The sequence below is a fragment of the Pelodiscus sinensis genome, chromosome 6, assembly GCF_052426305.1.
Source record: "Pelodiscus sinensis isolate ZL-2025 chromosome 6, ASM5242630v1, whole genome shotgun sequence".
In the NCBI taxonomy this organism is placed as follows: domain Eukaryota; kingdom Metazoa; phylum Chordata; order Testudines; family Trionychidae; genus Pelodiscus; species Pelodiscus sinensis.
In genome coordinates, this window is record NC_143057.1 from 71,240,750 (window position 1) to 71,264,505 (window position 23,756).

At 43.2% G+C, this 23,756-nt stretch overlaps 1 protein-coding gene across 4 annotated transcripts in view; it reads right to left on the reverse strand.

Annotated features, from left to right (window-relative positions):
- LOC102451369 (2'-5'-oligoadenylate synthase 1-like) overlaps positions 1-11,730 on the reverse strand; it is a 28,981-nt gene extending 17,251 nt beyond the window's left edge. For 2 of the 4 annotated variants that reach the window (XM_089779311.1, XM_075932086.2), the window contains exons 1-3: positions 4,152-5,889; positions 3,740-3,899; positions 1,027-1,240 (exon numbers count right to left, since the gene is read on the reverse strand). In XM_089779311.1, coding sequence (XP_089635437.1) covers positions 1,027-1,240; positions 3,740-3,898 — 373 coding nt within the window. In that variant the 5' untranslated portion in view covers position 3,899; positions 4,152-5,889. Of the gene's footprint in view, positions 1-1,026; positions 1,241-3,739; positions 3,900-4,151; positions 5,890-6,735 lie in introns of those variants that run through there. The other 2 variants (XM_025188349.3, XM_075932091.2) reach the window with 2 other exon arrangements.
- Positions 11,731-23,756: the final 12,026 nt, after the last annotated feature.

A 23,756-nucleotide genomic window follows, 5' to 3' on the forward strand; every position in this document is an offset into this window, starting at 1 on the left:
GTTATTGTGTAGATGTTATGCATTTAATAGAACTGGAGTTCCTATGCAAAAAAAGTTTCATAAAGGCCTTAAATAATTAAAAAAAAATACCTACCAACTTCCCACATGTGTGAAAAGAATGGTTAGAAACGGATCAAGCACTAAAAGAATTCAAAATGAGCTTCACTGCCGCCAGCGAATATAAAATGTGGATGAGGTATTTAATGCACAAGCTATTTCTCATCCATAGCCCTCTAACATTTAAAATTATAAGGCTGAAGGCTGAGGGAAGGGTGGGTAAGACAGGAAACACAGACTAATCATGATGTAGATTTCATTATGTTTATTGTTCTGTAGCTTTGGATATAGATTCATTTACTTATGGAACATTGGGTCATATCTGTTTGTTTATACCACAAATGTTAATGCCCAGCCCTGTGGATGGTCTAAAGCAAGAGATATCTTTCATAAGAGCAAAATGAAGAGATTAATTGTAACCATTACCAAAAGTCCTCACCAGACACACTAGTTGTAACTAGCTGACTCTCAAGATACAATTACCAGGGAGTGTGTCCCATTCTGCTTGGTGCTATGTACCTGCAACTCCAACCAATTACAATAGGTGTTGAGAATAATACACAGCCCCACTCAGCTCAGTGTTCTTTCAGGAAGAGTTTTGCTGGATAATGGTGATATTAAACATCTTAGGAGGGATGTCACCAGAGAAAGCATCTGATGCTTATGTTATTTAGCACTTGCTGCTCCATCTCTAATGGCCAGTGCCCTCTAGCACAGTGTTTCTTAAACTACGTTCTGCAGAACACTGGTAGTCCATGAACAACTCACAGGTGTGCCGTGACCTCCTCGTTGTTTTTGTTACTTTTTTGTTTTTTTTGTTTTTGTCCTTTTTTTCTGACATTTTTTTAAAGAAAATTTTCATAGGTGGTCCACATAAAAAAATATTATTGTTTGGTGTTCCATGGTCTCAAGAAGTTTAAGAAACACTGCTGTAGCAGAACTCCCTGTCCTTCTGAGCAGTAGTGGTACCTCTTCTCCTGGCTGTGAAGTGATGTTCTTGTTTCTCGTGGTGTTCCCTGCTGTGGATGGTTCCAAACTGTCTTGGGCACATCCTGCAGGAGGTAGACATTTCCATGGCCACAAATTTTTCTTCCCTTTTTTGAGGCATGTCCCAGAAACACCATTGTTTTTCAGCACTCGTCCTTTCATGGTTGACCTGTTGACTCGTCCTTTCGTGATTGGCCTGTTGAATATCCAGAAATAAGTTGGATATTGGAAAAGGAGGCTGGTTAGTACAGTGAATTGAAGCTCATTTCAAGACAAAACCTCAGCATTTTAAAGCACATTATAAGGGGAAAGATGGTAGGCCAAGTCCATAAAGCATGTATAATAAAAAAAATAGCAACAGCTCCAATAATTCTAGTTTTAGAAGTCCACCTTGAAGCTTGCTGTGATTTTAAATAAATATTATGTGATATAAATATCCTTTCCTTCATTATGATTCACAAAAATCCTCTTGCAGTAGAAAACAAAACAGATATTATTGTTTCAAAAATTGTTTGGCATTCAAACCTATTCAATGAGCACTTTTCCAGCATTAAATTGGCCGGGTCTAATAAATGACTGCCTGCAGAAAGACAAGATTAAATGCAGACATGGTTTTAAAAATATTATTATCTACATTATGTAGTTATTCCTGCACACAATTTTGTTTTATTATTGTCATCACAGATTTTAATTACAGCCATGCACTCTACCAGATAAGATCCTAAAGTGATTAAACATGATAAAGAATGAGAAACTGTGCTGTAGACCAACTCAGGTAAGATGTCCCTAATGGTGCTGCCTGAATGTGCAAAAGCAGAATGGCCACTCATTTCCTACTCCTTTCATTAGGAGAGGCAAGTGTGGATTCTTAAGGATATTGCCTTATTAGTTAATAGAAGAGTTACAGAGCATTGCTCAGGTCCTTAACTCAAATATGTTTTTTCCCCTTCATTTAAATCATTGTTCTGAGGAAGGGTTGGGGAAGAAGGGTTCAGTTTGCAGTCTGCCTTGGGGAAAGAGGACAGCCTCAGTCCTCTCTAACTGCTGCAGCTTGGGGCCAGGTGAGAAGTGTTTCCATTGCTGGTGCAGCTGCAGTGTCCACAGCCAGGAAAGGTACATGTCCTCCAGCTGCAGGATAGTCAGACACACAAACTCTCTCAAATATATAGTAGATACCTGTCCCTTTCTCCACGTCGGCCAAATGGGGTTATGGCTGTCCTAGTTCTCATCTCTGGCTCCTTGCTCCCTGTGGTCATTCTGCAGTATAACTCCCTCCTAGCACACTCCTCCATTTCCATTTTATGCAAAACAATTGAATTCCGGGCACATTCCATTGTCCTGGCACAACCAAATCCTGACCTTGCTTTAAGTTATAATAAAAGGCAGCTGTATTCCACATTTGGTCGTTCTACTTCTTACCATTTAGAGGAGTTCTTGAACAAATGGACTCACGGATGGACAGACAAATGCACCAAATATATCATAAGAAGAAAATAGGTTTGTATACAGCCTTTATCTTAAAGAGTCTCCAAGTGCCTTTCTACTTCTACTTACAGTGGGCCCATATGCTAAGAGCCTACACTGTGGGATTCTATGCTTAGACTAGAAAATAATGGTGGTAATAATAATAATGGTAAATGTGATATCTGCAGTTGGATGTGGAATTTTCATTGGTGATTTCTGTATATATAGCAGCAGTGAAATAAAATCATTCTATGGCTGCAGTAGTGAATTGGATAGACAGTGCCATATTTCATTCCACATACAGGTACTTGAAGGTCTTAATGAGAAAAGTCTTCATGTGACTAAAAGCAAACTGCCTTTCACAGTGGGAACTTCCCTACGTACCATGCCATTTACTCTCAAAGTCCTATTGGGTTCAATCCAGGGAGGTTTCTTTGATTTTCTGTATAGTTTTATATAAACTAATTCACGTTTCCTTGACAGGGATGGCACTATGTTATAAATGTAACAAATTAAATGACTGTTGCATTTGGATGTGGATGTGAAACACCTAGGCTGTGTCTAGACTGGCATGATTTTGCGGAAATACTTTTACCGGAAAGTGCTTTTGTGCAAAAACATCCGTGGCCAGTCTTGATGTGATTTTGTGCAAGAAAGCCCTGATCGCCATTTTAGCCATTGGGGCTTTTTTGCGCAAAACAGTTCTTCCCTGTCTACACTGGCCCTCTTGTGCAAGTATTCTTGCACAAGAGGGCTTTTTCCCGAACGGGAGCATGAAAGTATTTGCGCAAGAAGCACTGATTTTGTACATTACAAAGTCAGTGCTCATGCGCAAATTCAAGCAGCCAATGTAGACAGCTGGCAAGTTTTTGCACAAAAGCAAGCGCTTTTGAGCAAAATCTTGCCAGTCTAGATGCACTCCTACAGGCAGACTATACTTGGAATGCATTAAGCACAAAAGTTAGAGAGAATAAAATCTGTTGGGTTAGTCAGTCTATCTGCTTGCTAAGGTAGGATTTTTATCTATAGCACAGTCAGACATTCAGATATGTTTATTCACTGCATATATAAGCTATTTTTCAGCTACAAAATGTACTTCCAGTTTTAATGTAAATTTCTCTATTGAATGAAAAAATAAATACATACAGAGCAAAAGGAAGAACAGAGACTGGTAACAATCAAATCTATGTTGTGAGAAAGAGAAAGAATGAGCGCTCTCAAACAGCTTTACCTCTTCATGGTCCCGAAGTCTCTCTTTCAAAACTTCCCTACCACATTTTTCACAGTGAACTTTTCCAAGATGTTTTGCTCTGAAATGATACCTCAAGGCAGTGTGGCTCACAAAATCATTCCCACATTGCTCACAGCTGTAGGATTTTAGAGACCCCATCCTTTATCAAAAGAAAAGTAAAAGGATTTGCTTCAGGGGGGGACAGAATGATTTTATACAATTTGAAAAACAGTATAAGCCTCTGTACAAAACTGTGGTTAGGACAGTGATCTAAAATGCATTGCACTGATATTTGCAGTATTTACCAAAATTGTTACAAAATGTGTTTAGTCATTCAAACAAATGCCATTAAAGTTAGGGATATATTAATCATAGCTTCTATTGTACAAAAGGGAGAAAACGCCTGATTTACCTTCCTAAATATTTTCAGGAGAATAAGCTGTACTGGAGCCCCACTTCCTTTCCACTACTTTTCTTTTTCATACATACTCCACTCCAAAAGGTGTTTTTCACACTGAATGATGTTTTCTGGAACAGTCCTTTTACCTTGGCAAGTTTGTTTATTTCTTCATTGCCCCCTTATCTCCATGTGAACAGTCTGGAAACATTTCTGCACCACTCCCCAGTTGCTGAGAATTGTGGGACTTGTAGTTTGAGCTCTTATTAATGAATCTGTATGTGGCAAGAGTTTTTCAAAAGCATGAAGGGAGAGGCAGGCCTTGCAAATCGAATACCCATGCTTCCAATGCAGAATAACGTGACTCTGTAAACACTTAAACCTGAACCAGAAAGTGAAAAATTGAAGCTATGTACTCACTTCTTAGACTCTCAGATTATGCTCACAATATAAGCCTTGTACTGATCAAAGTTCATTCAATATACTACATGTTAAACTAAAAATTCTTTTTCTGGTCTCTGTAGAACATAGATTCTTTGGGATTTTATGGAAAGTATACCACACTATATAGGTGTCTTCACCAATATTCCTTCTGTACATAAAATCTGTTTGAATGTCCAATAATATCCAGCAAGAGAGTGTTCCCCTTAGTTAAAGTATTGGTAGTTTTGGCAGGATGACCTGTGTCAAAGTCCTACTACTTGCAGTATATTTTACAGTGAGAATAAGGCAGACATCAGTACATTATCTAGTGTACAATGGAACTTTACTCTACATATTATGTCCACTTTAAAGTATCATCATTGCAGTTTGTTGTCACATATTAAACAGATTTTTAAAAGCCAAGTGGGGTCAGAGTATATCCCAAATCAACTTAAGAGAAAAGATTAAGAACTATTCAAATTCCAATTGAAGAATTCTCTTACTTCTCTTACTTGCTGGTTTGGGACAAGTGCTGTTTAGACATTATAGTTATATGTGAGGGAGGGAAGTAATCTACATACCATATCGATGATGAGAGTAAACAAAATAATTATTCGGTCTGCAAGTAAGCCACCTATCTCATTTTCGACCTCACTCTCTGACCAGTCTTACATTTTAAGCCTATTATAGATGTAACCTGTTCAGTTGTTATAAGTCAATATGGTACTGCAATAGGAATATGGTACTCCCCACATCACCCTGAGAGAAGCTGAATTAGGCCAAATGGGCCCATTAGTCAATTAAGCAGCATGGGAGGGAGATGTAGGCTTCAGAAAGCCTTGAAAGTGGCTAGCTGGGCCAATTAATTGCTCAGGCTGCACCTGGAGGAGGAGCCAGTAAGCAAGAATTGGCTGTGGCTCAGCTGGACAGGAGGTATCAGTGTAAGCCTAGGCATTGAGAGGAGCTAGGGGCTGCAGGAAGTACTCTGTAGTCACTCCCTGGAAGTTGAGGATAGAGAGGCAGGTAGCCAATAGTTACTCCCAGGTAGGAGGGAGATGTGTAACTGGCAAACTCAGAGAGTGGAGAAGAGTAGGAAAGGCTCAGGGAAGAGCAGCAAGGCACAGGTTGGCACAAAACTTTGCTGATGGAGAGGACCTCCTGAACTGGAACCCAGACTAGAGGGGGGGTACAGGCTCTCCCACCAGCTACTAGGGAAGTGGCACAGACCAGGCAGTGGAGAATGCATTGCCTGGAACAGTTTGCCCTGCAAAACTTTGATATCATGTAAGGCAGCCATGGCCAATCTGAGGCTTGTGAGCCGCATGTGGCTCTTCCCTCTCCACCCCCCACAGGGTGCAGCTCGTGAAGCCCCCCCTCCCATGGTTCATAAGCCGCCCCCGCATCCCCAAAATGGCCCTCTCGTCCTGGCTCTCTGTGCTGACCTGGGCAGAGGACCCGTCTGGCACAGCCATGAAAGATGTAGAATTAAAAATGGTGTCCGCTGGTAGGAGCCTAATGTGTCCAAAAAAATCTCTAAACACGTTCAAATGCATTTTCTTAACAGGGCAGAGCTTTTTTTTTTTTCCCCCCCTTGACAACTTTGCCCAGCTCTTTGCATTGGATCCACTGCTATCCTGGCTCTTTGCCCAGAATGGGTTGGCCACCCCTGCTGTAAGGAAAAGATCATGGCTGGAGGGCCGAGTCACAAACAGGAAGCAGGACTTCCAGGAGTGAGAGAGAGGCGGGGGGGGGGGGGGGGGAGGGAAGGGGAGGAAGGGAGGACAGGAAGGGACATCAACTTATCAGCTAGTTCCCAGAATCGCCAGGAGGAGGTGTCCCCCCAGCCATGAGTGGAGTCCATCACAAGTGCTTATGAAAGATGCAGCACTAAAAGCCTCCATTTACCCTTTTAAAAATACCACCACCATCAGGCTCTGATACAGTACTTTTCATCCATAGGCTTTCACTGCACTTTGCAAAAGGAGGGCAGCATCATTACCACCATTACCAAATACCACCAGAAGTCTAGAAGCCTAGAGGCGAAGTGACTTACTTGTGGTCACCCAGAATGCCTGTAACAGACCTGGGAATAGGAACCCGGGTCACAGGCCCAGTGCAGTATTCTAGCTACTATACCACAGTGTCAAACACAATGGCAATAACTGTGTAAACTTACCTAGGCAATCCTGCCAATGTGCTTCAAGGGCCATATTTACAGATGACAGGGCAGTGCAGATTTCTTAACAAGCAAGTCCTTGGTTTGTCTGCTGATACTGCAGACAATGGTGCCAATTGTGATGATGTTGGCTTGTGATGTGGACATTTGGTAACTAAAGAGAGGAGACTGGGAGCAGCAGTTCATTTCACACTGAGCAACCAACTGCTGGAGAGCTATTTTTGGCTTACAACTTAACTAAGTGGCATTGCATTGACTCCTTATTGCCAGTTCCCAGTTCCAGGTTTTGAGTTTCCAAGAAAACACACTGTGTGTGATAAATCAGAACAGCCCATCGATGTTAATGTTCATTATGACAAACAGGGTGACGTGAAAATTATTTGGCTCCGGAATTTGCTTCCATGCTTGGTTGACTACTCTACCATAAAACTCCAGTCATCTGAAGAAGTGGGCTGTGCCCACAAAAGCTCATGATACCATCTACATGTTTTGTTAGTCTATAAAGTGCTACCAGACCATTTGTTGTTTTTTAAGTTTATCCTGTACAGAGTAACTCAGCTACCCCCTGAAGCTACTCTACCATAGTTGATAGCTTTCACTACATACTGTAAGGTACTGCTGTTTTCCCCAAGAGTAGTCACTGGCATTTCAGCATGTACTCAAAAGCTTAACTGAATAGTAACTTAAGCATGTGATAAAATTTAAACGTGCTAACATGTTATGCTGAACTAAAGCTTTAGGGCAGTTTGCTCTCAGAACTATGAATTTTCTGACTTTTTGAATTTTTTAAAAAAAGATATATGGATTGAGAGAGGGGGAAACAATCCAAATTTAACATTGTATAATAAAATGGTGAACGGTGTGAGGCAGGGGGAAATTAAATATTTTAGATTAATTATTGTACAATAGTTTAATAAGTATCTTTATGATTTACAAAAAATAATCACATGCTCTCAAAGCTAATTTTTCATCCATGAAGGTCTGGATTTATACTAAAGCAGCAGATTTAAGTACCACTGTAAAAGTGGAAGTTTAAATTCTTCAGCGGCATGACCTGAGAGTTTAACATAGTAAATATTATTTTATCTTCACTGGAGTATATTAGGAATTATGCCATTTTTAATCCTCCAAGTCTGAATGGCATATTAGTACAAATCGGTAAGCACAAATAGCATAATGTAAGAATAACTTTCCCCAAACGTATTTTTCTACATTATGTAGCCAAATGTGGAACAGTAACATTTACCATGTGGTAGAGAGAAGTAACAAAGTGAAACATGATACAGGAACTCTGAAAGCTAACATACAAGTCCGGATGCATGAAATGCATACAAAAACGTATAGTTAATGAGGCAGCATTGTTTTAAATTTCAGAGTGCAATGAAAGATAACATCTTCCAGCAAAAAAAAAAGGGGGGAGAGGAGAGGGAGAAATCAATCTGTCAGAAAAAGGAATGTTCCATCTAATGGAGAACAGGTGAAAGATAGGGAGTCATAAAGCAAAATTCATGTTAAGGGTCAAACTTCCTGAAGCACATATGTACCAAATGAAAATAATTAAGGTCACCACCATATTTCATGCAGCCTTACTTTTACAGTGCATGCCCAATTTCCTCTGCCTTGAAATGTTGCAAGATATTGTAAGCAGAACAAATGTTTGATTTTCTATGAAAAAATACAGCACAGCTGCAGTTAAAGGGAGCTCTGTAGCCAGCCAAATGCACTACAATTCTATATAAGATGCAGGTGTTTTGTGAAAGTAGGTTTTTTACATTCAGTGCATCCATTTGGCTCAGCATTGTGAGGCCCATTAGAACAAACATTGCTCAACAGAATAATGTGCAATCCTGTTTCAGTAGTAAGTTGTTGGCAGATGTACATAAACGTATGCATAATCAGACAATGGGCTCAGGTTCACAACTTTGCCTAGTCAATGTGTATCCCTCTAAAAGATTTTTCTAGGGTCACCCAGAACAGAATTATCATGCCAGATCAAGATTATATTTCTTCTGTTCTCTCCTTCTAAAGCAACAGACTTAACAAAAATTAACTTTAGTTGCTTTGACACAATATGACATCCTCCAAAGTCTCTCTACCTGAACCAAACCTGCTACAGAGCGAACCGCAAATGCCGATTTCAAGATTGATAGCCACACAGTTAGACGCTGTGGAAGACCAAATACAGTTAATAATATTGCACCATCTAAAGTTTCAGAGGAGTAGCCGTATTAATCTGTAATTGAAAAAAAAAACCCTTAAAAATAACAAATAGTCTAGCAGCGCCTTAGAGACTAACAAAACATGTAGATGGTATCATGAGCTTTTGTGGGCACAGCCCACTTCTTCAGATGAATGGAGTTAAGGGGTCCAGTTTCCAAATAAATACCAGAGAAGGAAAGGGAAGAGGGGAGGGGAAGAGAAGGAAAAAGCAGGGTGGAAATACCAATTAGAGTGTCCATGCTAAATGAAGCTGATACAGTGCGTACTACGTGCTCTTAAATACCCTATGCTTGTTTTTGTATGTCATTTGGATGTGGAATGTAGCAGGCCATCAACACAAGGTCTTTGTTTAGATCTCTATTGTAAATGAAATTAAGTTCTGGAGTATCCCTTTCAAGCTGGTTTTTGAAATTGGCTTGCAATAATACAGAAACTTTAAGATCAATTAATGAGTGCCCAGGCAAGTTAAAATGTTCCCCAACAGGTTTCTCTGTGTTACCTTTCCGAATATCTGATTTGTGTCCATTAATCCTTTCTTGTAGAGACTGTCCAGTTTGGCCAGTATACATTGCAGTGGGGTATTGCTGGCACTTGAGGGCATAGATCACATTAGTGGATGTGCAGTTGTTACACGAGCCTCTGATGTGGTGGTTTATGTGGTTAGGTCCTGTGATGATGTCGCTTGTATAGATGGGTCTTGAACCTATCCTGGAAAAAGACCCCTCACTCTCACAACCTTGGGGAACAAGCCAATCCCTGTCTACACACAACCCCCTAACTTCAAACAAATGATTTCCAGTAACCACTCAGCACACATCCATCATACTCATCCAAGAACCCACCCCTGCAATCAACTCCAATGCCAACTCTGTTCACGCATCCATAAGGATTGCCATACTAGGTCAGACTAATATCCTGTCTTCCAACAGTGGCCAATGCCACCTGCCCCAGAGGGAATGAAAAGAACAAATCATCATCAAGTGATCCATCTCCTGTTGCCCATTTCCAGCATCCGGCAGAGAGGCTAGGGACAGTGGGACATCATACTGGCTAATAGCCATTGATGGACCTACCCTCCATGAACGTATCAAGTTTTTAAATTTTATTTTAGGTTTTAACCTTGTAATAGACTTGGCCTTCACATCCTCCTCTGGAAAACAGTTCCACAGTTTGACTGTGCCCTGTATGAAGAAATACTTCCTCTTGTTTGTTTTAAACCTGCTGCTTATTAATTTCATTTGGTGACCCCTGGTTCTTGTGTTATGAAAAGAAGTAAATAGCACTTCCTTATCTACTTTCTGCACAACAGTCATAATTTTATGGACCTCCATCACATCCTGCTTTAGTCTTTTCTTTTCCAAGTGAAAAAAAATCCCAGTTTTCATAAAATTGTTCCTCATATGGAAGCTGTTCTGTACTCCCAATCACTTTTGTGGTCCTTTTCTGTAGCTTTTCTGATTTTAACATTTTTTTTGAGATAAGGCAACCTCATGTGCACATAATATTCAAGATGTGGGCATACAATAGATTTATATTGAGGCAATATGGTATTTTCTGTCTTATCTATCCCTTTCTTAATGATTCCCAACATGGTTAGCTTTTTGCTTGCTGCTGCACATTGCAGATGGTTCTCTAAAAACATCTGCTCAATGATTCCAAGATATCTTTCTTGAGTGTTAACAGCTAATTTAAACCCCATCATCTTGTATGTATAGATGGGCTTATGTTTCCCAGTGTGCATTACTGTGCATTTGTCAACATTGAATTTCATCTGCCATTTTGTAGGTCTGTCATTCAGTTTTGTGACATTCCTTCATAACTCTTCTCAGTCTGCTCCTTTACATAGAAAGAATATATATAAAAATAAATACATGTGAATCAGACTATTCAGACAATTTATTGTAAAATCTCATCATGAAATGATGGATGCATATTTTCTATACAATTGAGTTAATAGAAGTGATCATTGAAGACAAATGCCAAACTCAGTGAGAAAGTACTATCAGAGTGAAATTCACTTTTAGGTCATGCAAAATATATTCATTTCCATTAGCTAAGGGCTTCTAAAGATTAAAACTGCAAAAGCAATTTTCAAAGTGAGCTACTGAAGAATTTTGAGGAAGTATTTCCCCAAACTCAAGGGTGGGCAATAATTTTTGATGAGGGTGCCTCTCCAAGATTTTGGACATTGGTCAAGGGTCTGGGATGGAGGTTGGGTGCAGAAGGAAGCTTGGGGTAAGGGATTTGGATTGAGAACAGCATGTGGGGTCTGAGAGGAAGTTTGAGTGGAGGCAGTTGTGACCTGGGCACTGGACTAGGGTGCAGGGGTTCGGGTTGGGACCTAGGGCAAGAGACTGGGGTACAGGAATTTGGGATGTGACCTAGGACAGGAGGGGGTTGTGACCTGTGACGGGACTGGGGTGCAGGATCTGGGAGGGGGTATGAGTGTAGGAGGGGGCAGAGGGTCTGGGTTATGTGGAGTGGGGGGGGGGGCAGAAGGTTGGTGTAGAGAGGTGCTGGGGTGCCAGAGGCAGGCTCCGGCCAGGAGACTTACTTGGGTGACTCCCAGCCAGAAGCCCAGCACATTTCTCAGGCAGCCTCCCTGCCTGCCCCCACCTGTGCACAGGCTTCAGGGGCCATGTGCATGTACGAGTAACTATGAGCCCAAGCAGGGTGGCCATGGTGCTTCATATACTGCCTGTTCTTCAAAACAGGAATCTTCCATTGGCTAGAAACCAGCCAATGGGATTGTGCTGGGGGCAGAGGCAGTGCATGAAGCCTCCCCCTCCCCCCCACACACACAGTGGTGCAAGAGAAACAGCCTGGCAGCTGCTTTTTTGAGCAGCGTGCGGGTGGGGCAAGGCAAGCAGGGAGCCTGCCTGGGGCTCCCCATTGCATCCATGGGCTGGATCTGGTGGCTTGGCAGGCCGGATTCAGCCTGCGGGCCATATTTTGTCCAGCCCTGCACTAAGCAGAGACAATGTAAATACGAGGGAGTGTTAAAAGGATTATTTAAAGGTTCTACTGGCAACCTCATGTGCCTGCAGGGGGGTTCCGGGTAGGGCATAGAAACCCTGACAGAAATCTGTAGGGGAACATGACCTCATGTGTTCCCCACATGCATTGTCTTTGCCCCAAATACAGTAAGTTTTAACATTTAGGAATGAAACCATGGGATTTATTTTTTTCCAAAATCATTACAAATTACAAATATGCAAATAGTGTTTTATGCCTACTAAGATTTCAAACTAAAGCTCACATTATACCTATATTGTAAACTGAAAATGCTGAACACTTTACCTATTTGTACCAATAAACTACCATTTTTTCCAAGCGAAGGAGATTTATACCCATTTATCTATCTACTCACTATTCTGGGAGGGGTACTTTTTTGTTTAGCACTTTATGCTGTATCCTCTAGCACTGAGACTGTGGACATTGCTTCAGTGTAAAATGTAGAACACACAAGGTGGAGATCAGAAAATATCAGGCAACATTAATATCACACTATGATTGGCTCACAGGGAGATGCTGCCCACCTATTTCATCTGTGAGATGCTGAATTCAAACCGTCCACAAATATAAACAGATAAGCTAAAAAGGTAAACATGGGGCAAACACACAAATTGATGCCTGAATACAAAAAAGAAAATCTGTGCTTAGCAATTTTCAAAAAAATTAAAGACAGGAATGAAGAGGATGCATTGCCCTGCAAGTTCTGCAGCATGGAGATCAGTGCTCAAGCTGACAGAATAAAGGAGCATGTGGAAAGCTAGTGACAAGAAGTTTAAAGAAAGTGAGATTTGGCATAAACAGGAGCGCATCAATAGTTTTCACCAGGACTTTCATGAAACAGAGGACTCAGCAAGACTGTGTCATTGAATTCCTGCATGCTCTTTGTTTCCACTGATATTTGTGCAATAATACTCTTCAGCAGCAAAAGCCCTTCCTAAAGCAGACAACTGAACAGTATCAGAAAGAAACAATGGTACTCTAGTAACTAAATTGTTGGAATTGTGGTGTCTAGTCTTATTTTTGGTAAGTCCCCTGATGCTTTGGACCATCCAATTCTTGGCCTTAAAAAAAAAAAAATTCAAAACAAATAAACCCACATGGTTTTGTGTTGATACCACATTCATCCATTTTGCTTAGACCTGTTTGGTCAATACAGTAATAACTGACATATCTGAGGTATAACAAATAACTTGGGAAAATGTACCTTAACTAACAGAATTGGCCTGGCTGTACACATTACCTGTCCTGCTCATCTGATTAACATTGCATTGTCAGCAGTGACTGCTACTGAGGAAACAAAAGACACGGAATCTTGCATCATAGGATTTGAGTTCATTTTCAAGCATGCAAACAAGTTGAAGTCTGTTGCACAGAGAGAGAACTGCTAATCCATCTATCAATTATCTAGCCTTTATGCCACACTCAGGGATGAGCACTTTGCTGCTAAACAGGTGGACTGTGCTAATGTACAGATCATCCTGAGTTTGTTGGTTCTAAAGCAGAAACTCTGAACAGAGACTGACCAATAACGAAACTGACTGCCAGATCCTGTGCACAGAGGTTAATGTTCATTATTGAAAATTTGGAGTCACTATGTGATACACAAAATTCCTGGAGTTTGCCAATACATATGTTCACCAGAAGCGGACAACCAAAATCTCAGCTGAATTGAACATAAAAGCTGCAGGAGAAATATATGGCATCTGTTTCTGGAAATCCTTCCAACTCCAGAACATGAAAACCAAAAAAGCATTCAAAACCGTCAACATAACACTTCGTGAGAAATGGTCCTGGAAGTGTTTGCTGCCAAAGATTCTTTTTAGAATTTCATCCAGGTGTTTCACTCCTTCCTCAAGGTGAATTTTGCAGCAGATTACAATTGTTATGCCAGAATATTTCTCCCTTTTGCCACTAAAGATGGCACTGGAAATCTGAAAAGGTAATTTACTTGTTACATAGATAAGTCTAACCATGACCATGTAAAACTGGCTGTGCTGGCTTTTTGAACAGTCATCAAGATACACTTCCCAATTTCAGGAAAGTGGCACGGCAAACTAAGGACACTGCCTGAAGCTGCTGAACGGCAAAGCATTTATTTTCAACTTTTTCCACAACAGCAAGAGGCTTAGCATGAAGGTGGATACTTTGAGGAAAATTATGTGATGTGTAGGCAAACCAGGAGTTCTGAAAAAACTACACGTTTAGAGAAACAAAACAAAAAAAGTCTTTGTATATAAACATTCAGTTATGCTTTAGTAAAATGTGTATATTATGAAAGTTTTGTTTCCACACCAAAAAAAAATCCTTTTTTTTATTTGAATTTTAAACCCAATTTCATCCCAGTTTTAATGTCTAGAAAACAAAAAGAATCTCAGATTCTTTTACAAATTAGAATCTGATAATACGGAACAGTAAATCATGCTTCAGGTTGGATACAATGTCAAATTGTAGGACTAAGCATATTACTTATTTGGAAATAACCAATCACTGCAGAACTGGGAAAGTTTAGAGATTTCTGAAGCAGTCAAAGGAATCCTAGTGGAAACTTCCCAATGTATGTTTAGTGCCAAGATATAATTAAATACATTAGTTGACTTGCAAACAGTGACTTAAGACAATTATACACTAATCCTTACACTAGTGTGGTGCATCAGATCCTTTGCATTAATTATGTGGAACCCTGGACTTCTTTTTTGGCTACTGTTAGACAGTCAGGGTATGTCTACACTACAAAGTTAGTTCGAATTAATGGACGTTAGTTTGAACTAACTTTCATAGGCGCTACACTAGCGCTCCGTTACTTCGAATTTAATTCGAACTAACGGAGCGCTTAGTTCGAACTAGATAATCCTCATTCCACGAGGATTAAGCCTAGTTCGAACTAGCTAGTTCGAATTAAGGGGTGTGTAGCCCCTTAATTCGAACTAGTGGGAGGCTAGCCCTCCCCAGCTTTCCCTGGTGGCCACTCTGGCCAACACCAGGGAAACTCTACTGCCCCCCTCCCGGCCCCGGACCCCTTAAAGGGGCACGGGCTGGCTACGGTGCCTGTGCCAGGTGCAAGCCTGCCAGCACCCAGCCAGCAGACCCTGCACCTGGCACGGATCGAGCCACCCACCCGATGCCCCCCAGCCCTCCCCCTCTTCCCGGGACCAGGCTGGCGGCTCCCGGGAGCTTGCCCAGAACCGCAAGAGGCAGGCACCCGCCTGGGCTAGTGCGGACATCGTGGACCTCGTCCACGATCTGCGCACTAGGCAAAGGAAAGTGGCCGGCTTGGGCAGGATAGCTGCCAGCCTGGCCACCCAGGAGCAGGTGTGCAAGAGAATCAAGGGGGTCCACTGAGACCCCCGACCCTGAGCCCTAAGCTTACAATGGCCGTCCTGGGTCAGACCAAAGGTCCATCTAGCCCAGTAGCTCATCTGCTGACAGCGGCCAACCCTTGGGACCCTGGAGGGGATGGACCAAAGACAGTGACCAAGCCATTTGTCTCGTGCCATCCCTCTCCAGCCTTCCACAAACCTTGGGCAGGGACACCACTCCTACCCCCTGGCTAATAGCACTCCATGGACCCAACCTCCATGACTTGATCTCACTTCCCTTTAAACTCTGTTCCAGTTCTAGCCTTCACAGCCTCCTGCAGCAAGGAGTTCCACAGGTTGACTCTTTGCTTTGTGAAGAACAACTTTCTGTTACTAGTTTGAAGCCTGCTACCCATTCCTTTCCTTTGGTGTCCTCTAGTCCTTCTTTATGGGAACTAATGAAGAACTTTTCTGTATGCACCGTCTCCACCCAACTCCTGCTTTTAGAGACCTCTATCCTGTCCCCCCTCCATCTCCTCTTTTATAAGCTGAAAAGTCCCAGTCTCTTTAGCCTCTCTTCATATGGGACCTGTTCCCAAACCCTGATCATTTTAGTTGCCCTCCCCTCTCCCAGCCTCTCTCTTCCCCTCTCCTACCTCCTTTTCCCAGTCTCCCCCAGTTTTGTTCAATAAAGGCAGATTCCATTTTGGAAGACACGTTATCTTTATTTTGTACATCAAGAAGAGGGGCTAGGGAAGGGTAAGTGGAAGGAGGTGAGGGAGGAATGGGGCACGAGCCCCCGATGGGGAGGACTGGGCTGGCTCTACAGGCTTCTGGGGGTGGAAGCTCTCCTGCAGCCCCCCAATTGCCCCCTCTCCCCAGATGGCAGCCTGCGGCAAGTGCAGCCGGGCTGATGGCCGAGTGGTGTGATGTGCCCAGTGTGGGCACTCAGGGCACTCCAAGCCAGGACTGCTTTGCAAGCGGGGCACCCCTTAGAACTGTGTGTCCGGGGTGGGGGTCGGGACCCTTTAAGCACAGCCCTCGGCTAGCCTGAGGCAGCAGCTCCACGCTCTAAGTCCTCATCTGATGCCCTGCCGGCACTGCTTCCGGCCATCCTTAAGCCTGGTTCAGGGTCCACTTAATGTGGACGCGCTAGTTCGAATTAGCAAAACGCTAATTCGAACTAGTTTTTAGTTCTAGATGCGTTAGTTCGAATTCGCTTAGTTTGAATTAACTAATTCAAACTAAGTTAGTTTGAATTAACTAATTCAAACTAAGTTAGTTTGAATTAACGTTGTAGTGTAGACGTACGCTCAGAGACTTAGAACCTATCCCTGCCCCTCTCTTTGTATTCCCCTCCACTTGGTCCCTTCTGAATCTTTAACAGCTCTCAATGGAGTAGGTTACTGTATACCATTAGTGAAAAAGGTCAAGCCAGAGAATTTAATCCAAGGCTGCCAGGCAAGTTTATTGAGAAGGAATAATACTGCAGTAAAAAAGGGTTACATTATGCACACAGCTTCTATTTTAGACATAGCAACACATTAGAAACTATACATTTTCCTAAGCGAGCCTCTCTTTTACAAACATACAAAGACAGTTCCTGTGCTGGCCACACACAGTGCCTGTCTGGCACACTGGGAAGGTGGTTACCCATCTACAGACAGCTCCTTTTTCCCTTGTTCATTTTTCTCAGTTTTATGGTCTGTTTCCCTGGTTGCCTTGAAAGCTCTCTGGTTCACAGTCCCATAATCCTCACAGCGGAGCATCACTGGCTTCTTCAGGTGCTCAAATGAAGGAATTCCCGCTAGTAATTTTCTTTACTTGTTTCTGATACTTTCTCTTTCCCCAAAGGAGTGACGCCTTAAAAGCCTATGCAGTGGGCATGTAGTTACTAATTTTTACAGCACCATACCCAAAATCATCCCACTTTTACATACTCATCAATCATTTACTTGGCTTTTGTGTGACCTTTTACTGTTAGGTTATGATGACAAAGTCAGTGTGTGCTCCATGCTGAAACTTCACTCATGATATTTATTTTTGCACAGGCCCATAATTACTGACCAATAACTCCAGTATTGATTGTGCACACAGTCCAGTCCAGAATCCGTGCTAGCTTGACTCAAGATTACTTCTATTCACTTCTGCTTAAAGAGGATCTGCTTCAAAACCCCTGTTATTTGGCCATGTTTAAATTACGTCAAGTTATGCTCAGATCACTCCAATTTGGCACCATCACTCCAATTTGGCACCATTCAAACAGCTACATTTTGCTCTAGATCCGCTGTAGTTTTGAGGCAGATACAATTAGTGCCAATATTCAAATCACAATCGATTAATGTAATGATTCTGAAATTAAAGAACATAAAATCCATGCTAGCAAAGAAGAATTTGATTTTTAGTTTATGCATTACATAATCTTTTGGCAGCTTCATACCAGATCTGATGTTTTACATCTTCTGTGCTTGCTAGAGTGTCAAGTTGTTTTGTGCTTCTCGGCTTCAGAAACCAAAGACACTATAACATGCTGAAAAGGAACCCCAGCCAAAAATACAATCTTCAGATCATCAGTCAGCAGCCTATACGAAAAGACAGATGTCTAAGACAGCATGAAAGAAGCTTCCTTGCAAAAGTTTTAACTAAAATGAGAAAAGTGATGCCTTTCATTAGCGCAGTTTACTTGGTGGCGCCAATAATTCCTTAGAACAGATGAGTGTGGTGGCTCTACTGAAACACTCATAATGTCTAGACAGTGGGGAAAGCAAAGTGAGAGAATACACAACTGTAGTAAATTTTGCAAAATGATCAGACAGCATGGCACAAGAACCACACCAATTTATGATAATGAATTCTGGGCAATGATGCTGCTACTGCATAATCTTTGCATGAGCGTACGATGCTAAAGTAAAATGCTAGTAATTTTGTAGTCACGCCCACTGGCACAATGTTGTCTCCATTGTCTAATACCAGGGCTGGCCAAGATGTGGCCAGGGAACCAGATCTGGCCCGCCTAACACTCTGATTCGGCCCATGGACTGCATCTGGCCACTATTTGTATCCTGCTGCCTATGCCACCGAATTTCCAAGCAGTGGCTCAGGCAGCAGAATCCTATTTAAATGTCTCGTGGCCCCTGGTCACAGCACTACCTCCAGCAGGAGCTGGAGCTGCAAGCCCTTTAAATAGCTGCAGCAATCCTGGGCAGCTGACAGGCAATGCGATAGCGGAGGGGCCAGGAGCCATGAACCCTATGCTGTGTTTTAATTCAAAACCTCTGGCCCAGACAATTCTGGGGGGAGGTTAGTCCCCAGCCCCTCCCCTTCCAGGGGTGGAGCCGGCCCATTACCCCATACCAAAAGTTCATTAAGTGGCCCTCCTGCAAAAATTATTGCCCACCCCCTACCTCATGCAATTTATCATCATATTCTGATTCTTGGTTATATACCTTTAAAAAAGAATGACTTGGCAAAGATGTTGCAGGTGAAAAATACTTAATTGCAATGCATGTTAATCAGACAAGATTCAAGGAGCAGTATTTTTACGCACACAGGGAAAAATAAGTAGTTTGGATGTCTAAAGCTGCTAAAGGAGGACTTGCAATTTCACCAAATGAAAAGCAGATCTGTTTATGTCTCTCTTTTACTCGTCTGACTGCAAAGTTAGCATATTCATGTTTCAAGTTTATTCCATCTCCAATCAGCCATCAAGCTCCAAACATAACATCAGGAACAGATACTAAGATTAACCAAATGCAAATGTATTTGGCTAAGATAACTTACATTTCCTTTTTTTGGTTTGACAACAAAAGGTGACCACATTTATGTTAGTGAAGCAGCAAAGAACATCATCTTTCATTGTGATGGCCCAGGTTATGACTTTTCCTTCTAGGTAAGGTTCTGGGTAGGGCATCACGGTAATGAGCCTTTTCCCCTGAATGGACTATACAAAGGTTAGGCAGAATTGCAATCTCAGCAGTCGGAGGTGCACAGGATCTGCTAAATCCATTTTTTCAAGATCACACAATATCCCAAGCCACAAGGATGTATGGTGGGAGTGGAGATAGCAACAGCCTAACACCGCTAGTCTGTAGAATGCTTCCAGGGCCCCACCCTCCCAGGAAGATATGGTTTCTACCTTCTCCTTACTACAGGCGCTGCCTAAACGAGCATGACATTTATCACTGTGTGCACAGTACTTCAAAATCCAATTAATTTGTAACAAACTCATATGACTTCCAGTGCCATGAATGTCAAGGGCACATTTTACAAAAAAGCTGATTTAAAGCACATCCTACTATAGAGGCCTGTCTTGTGCATATTCACTGATGTATAACCAAAGTCTCTTGCCTTTATTATGGTATGAGAGAAGTTACATTTCCTGAGCTGCCAAGAGACTTGAAAATCTATCCCATTTGTCAGAAGTATGTCCTTTTGTAAATGTTTCTTTTACACATGACAATGTAAGAACAAACAATTTTATGCCCAACTATACGTTCTCAGTGTAGAGTTTCATATACATTGCCAGAATGGATCCTGTTTGGTCAATATCTTAATGATTTAGGAGAGAAAATGCCCCAAACGCACATTCTGTTTGGGATGCAAAACCTCAGTTTTTGTGTTGAGATGAAAGAACCTAGATTCAGAGTCAATAGAAATATGGAGGATGAAATACAAGCCTTACCATTGCCTTCAATGGTAGCAGGATTTCAGAAGACTTTCAAAGTTTCCACTACTCACCTGTGCTCTTGTAAAGCTACAGTCTTTCCCCTCCCCTAAGGTTCCAAGGCTCTAGGGAGAATGAAATAAGAACACACTATCTCATCCATTACTAAATTAACATGTATATATCACCTTCCATCACAAGAGAGCTGCCTGCATGCTTCCAACTTACTTGAGATCTGCATCACATCAGAGAAGCATCTCTCTTGAAACTGGGTAATGGACAAAGAAATATGCACAGTAAAATCAAAGTTAAAACATTCAAAGTCTACGTATCTGTTCTTACAATGTACCACCACCTAATTTTTAGAGCTCTCAACATGCTTGTGTCTTAGAGACAAACCCTTCATTCCTGATCCAGCCAGATAACCATGCAGCAGAGCCAAAATGCTTAGTATTTGATAAATCCTTCTGACATCTAGCCTTGGAAAATTCTTCAGCACCTTGCTTAGAATACAGAATATAACACTCAAAGTTCTATTAGAAAAGGAAAATGTTGAGCATTTCATTGAGAGGCAGGTGATTTGGGTTTATGCCTGGCTTCATAACAAATTTGCTGCATAACCTCAAGCAAATTTCATATGTCTGTGCTTTGGTTTCTCCATGTGCATTCATCCACTATATATCTGTTCAAGAACTCCTCCTAAATGGTAAAAGCTAAGAGCACCAAATTTGGTATGCATATTCCTCTTATAACTTAAAGCCATGTAAGGGCTTGCTTGTGCCAGGAAAAAACAAACAAACGGCTGCTTACCTGTAACTGTTGTTCAAGATGTGTTGCTTATGTCCTTTCCATGTAGATGTGTGCGTGCCCTGTGCACAAGTTCTGGAAGCTTTTTGCCCTTAGAAGCACCCGTTCGGCCAGCCAGGGAGCCCCCGGAGTGGCACCGGAATAGCCATGCATATAACCCCCTGCTGGTCCCCTCCCCCTTCAGTTCCTTCTCACATACTACTTCTGACAAGGGGAGATGGGTGGGTTTGGAATGGACATAAGCAACACATCTCAAAGAACAACAATTACAGGTAAGCAACCTTTTTTTCTTCTTCAAGTGCTTGCTTATATCCATTCCATCTAGGTGATTCCAATCTAAACCCCAGAGGCAGGGTCGGAAACCCTAGAAAAAACCAACTGCAGCACTGCCATGCCGACTACCACATCCTGTCTAGTCTGCTGTGTAATGCCATAGTGGTTGGTGAACGTGTGGACCGAGGACCAGGTAGCTGCCCTGCATATATCTGCAATCGGGACCTGCGCTAAGAAGGCCACAAAAGAGGCCTATGCTTGCGAATGAGCCTTCAGCAGTAGGGCTGTAGTGCCCCTGACCTCATAACAGGTTCTAATACACAACGTAATCCAAGATGAGAGGCTCTGCAGCGACACTGGACTACCCTTCATTCTGTCTGCCACTGAGACAAAGAGCTGAGTTGACTTATGAAACTATTTTGTTCTATCTAAATAAAATGCTAGAGCTCTCTTGACATCTAATGTGTGGAGTGCTCTCTCTCTGTCTTGTTTGCGTGTGGTTTCGGGTAAAACACCGGGAGAAAAATTTCCTGAGACACATGAAATGGAGAAACTACCTTGGGGAGAAAAACCAGGTGCGATCTTAGTGTCACTCTGTCTTTAGACATCAGCAGGTAAAACGTGGTTCCGAGGACAGAGGTCTCAACTCAGATACCCTCCTTGCTGAAGTGATGGAAACCAGGAAGGCTACCTTCCAAGGCAGGTGAGATAGAGAGCCCATGGCTAGTGGCTCAAAAGGGGGGGGTCTAGTGAGCCCTCGGAGGACCAGGTTCAAGTCCCACTGGGGGACCGGCTGCCTGACCTGGGGGTACAACATATCCACAGCCTTTAAGAACCGTTTCATCATATCATGTGCGAAAACCGACATGCCCATTTCCCCCTCATGGAAGGCCAGATGCACTGTAAGAGATGAGGTAGACAACCCCTGTTGCCTGAGCTTGAGTAAGTAGTCCAGAATGAGTGGAATAGGGACTCTGGCAGGATCCGTTCCCTTTCCCGAGGCCCATATAGAAAACCTCTTCCATTTGGCCCAGTAAGTCACCCTGGTTGAGGGTTTTCTGCTTTCCACTAGTACTCGTTTGACTGAGTCTGAACAAAGGAGCTCCCCGCCCTTCAGCCACTGATTCTCCAGGCTGACAGGTGGAGGGCCTGCAGATTCGTGTGGCAGAGCCAACCCTGATCGAGCTTCTGTGTCAATAGGTCCAGAGACAAAGGGAAGGGAATGGGGTCCTCCACCGATAGGGACACCAGGGTTGTGTATCAGTGCTGATGGGGCCCTGAACCTCTAGACTCTCATAAGCACATCGTGCAGCATAGGGAAGGGCGGGAAGACATAGAGAAGACCTGCTGGCCACCTCCCTACCAGGGCGTCCTCTAGTGAACCTTCGCCCACACCCCTGTACGAACAGAACTTGGGGCATTTCCTGTTGGTGTGAGATGCGAACAGGTCCAGTTGGGAAGTTCCCCACCTCCAGAAGAGGGAAAGGGCTACCTCCTCAAGGGACCACTTGTGTGATAAGAAATCTCTGCTGAAGTGATCTGCCAGAGTATTGGAGCACCCCGGGAGGTACGCTGCTTGCAGATGTACCCCCTGTGCGATGCACATCTTCCATAAGACTACAACCTCCCAGCACAGAGGAGTGGAACATGCCCCCCCTCGACAGTTGATGTAATACATTGCCATCATGTTGTCTGTCAGTATGGACACACATTTGCCCTTCAGATGGGGCATGAAGGTCTTGCACGCCAGAGCAAGTTAGTTAGTTAGTTACCTGACATTTATGTGGAGTTCTCTCTCCGCCTCCGACCACATACCTAGTGTCCGCAAGCTTCGCAGGTGAGCACCCCAACCAGTGTCAGAAGCATCCGTCACCAGCTGAAGCGAGGGAGGAGGCTGGGCAAAGAGGATGCTGCCTCTCATGCTGTCTTCTGAGAGCCACCAGCTCAGGGACAACAGAACCTGTTGCGGGACTGTGACTACCATATCCAAGCGGTCTCGGGCTGGTCTGAATACCGAGGTCAGCCAAGAATGGAAGGTCCGAAGGTGCTACCCGGTGTGCTGTACTACGAAGGTGCACACCACCACGTGGCCTAGCAGCCTCAAGCAGTTCCTCGCCATAGTTATTGGGGACAACTGGAGCTGCTGTATGATTGTCTGCATGGCAAGAAATCTGTTGCTCGGTAGGGAGGCATGGCCCAAGGTGGAATCCAGCCTCACCCCCACAAACTCTATCACCTGGGTGGGGGTGAGAGTAGACTTCTCCTCATTGAGGAAAAGGACTAGGTTGGAGGTGGTGTCCCTGGCCAGCCCGATGTGGGAGAGCACCTGTACACTGGACCTGCCCCTGATCAGCCAGTCGTCTAGGTACAGGAATACATGCAGGCCCTTGAGCCTCAAGAAGGCAGCCACTACCGCCATGCACTTGGTGAATGCCCTGGGGACTGTGGATAGGCCGAATGGCAGGACTGCAAACTGGAAGTGTTCCCTGCCCTCTGTAAAGCACAGGAATTTCCTGCGATGCCGGGCAATCAAAATGTGAAAGTAAGCATCCTTGAGGTCAAGGGCGGCGTACCAGTCTCCAAATTCGAGAGAGGGGATGATGGCGGCTAGCGTGACCAGCCTGAACTGTGACTTCCTTATGTGGGCACTGAGTCCTCAGAGGTTGAGGATGGGACGAAGGCCCCTTTGGGATTAGAAAGTAACGGGAGTAGAAACCCCTGCTCCTGAACGGTAATGGGGCCTCTTC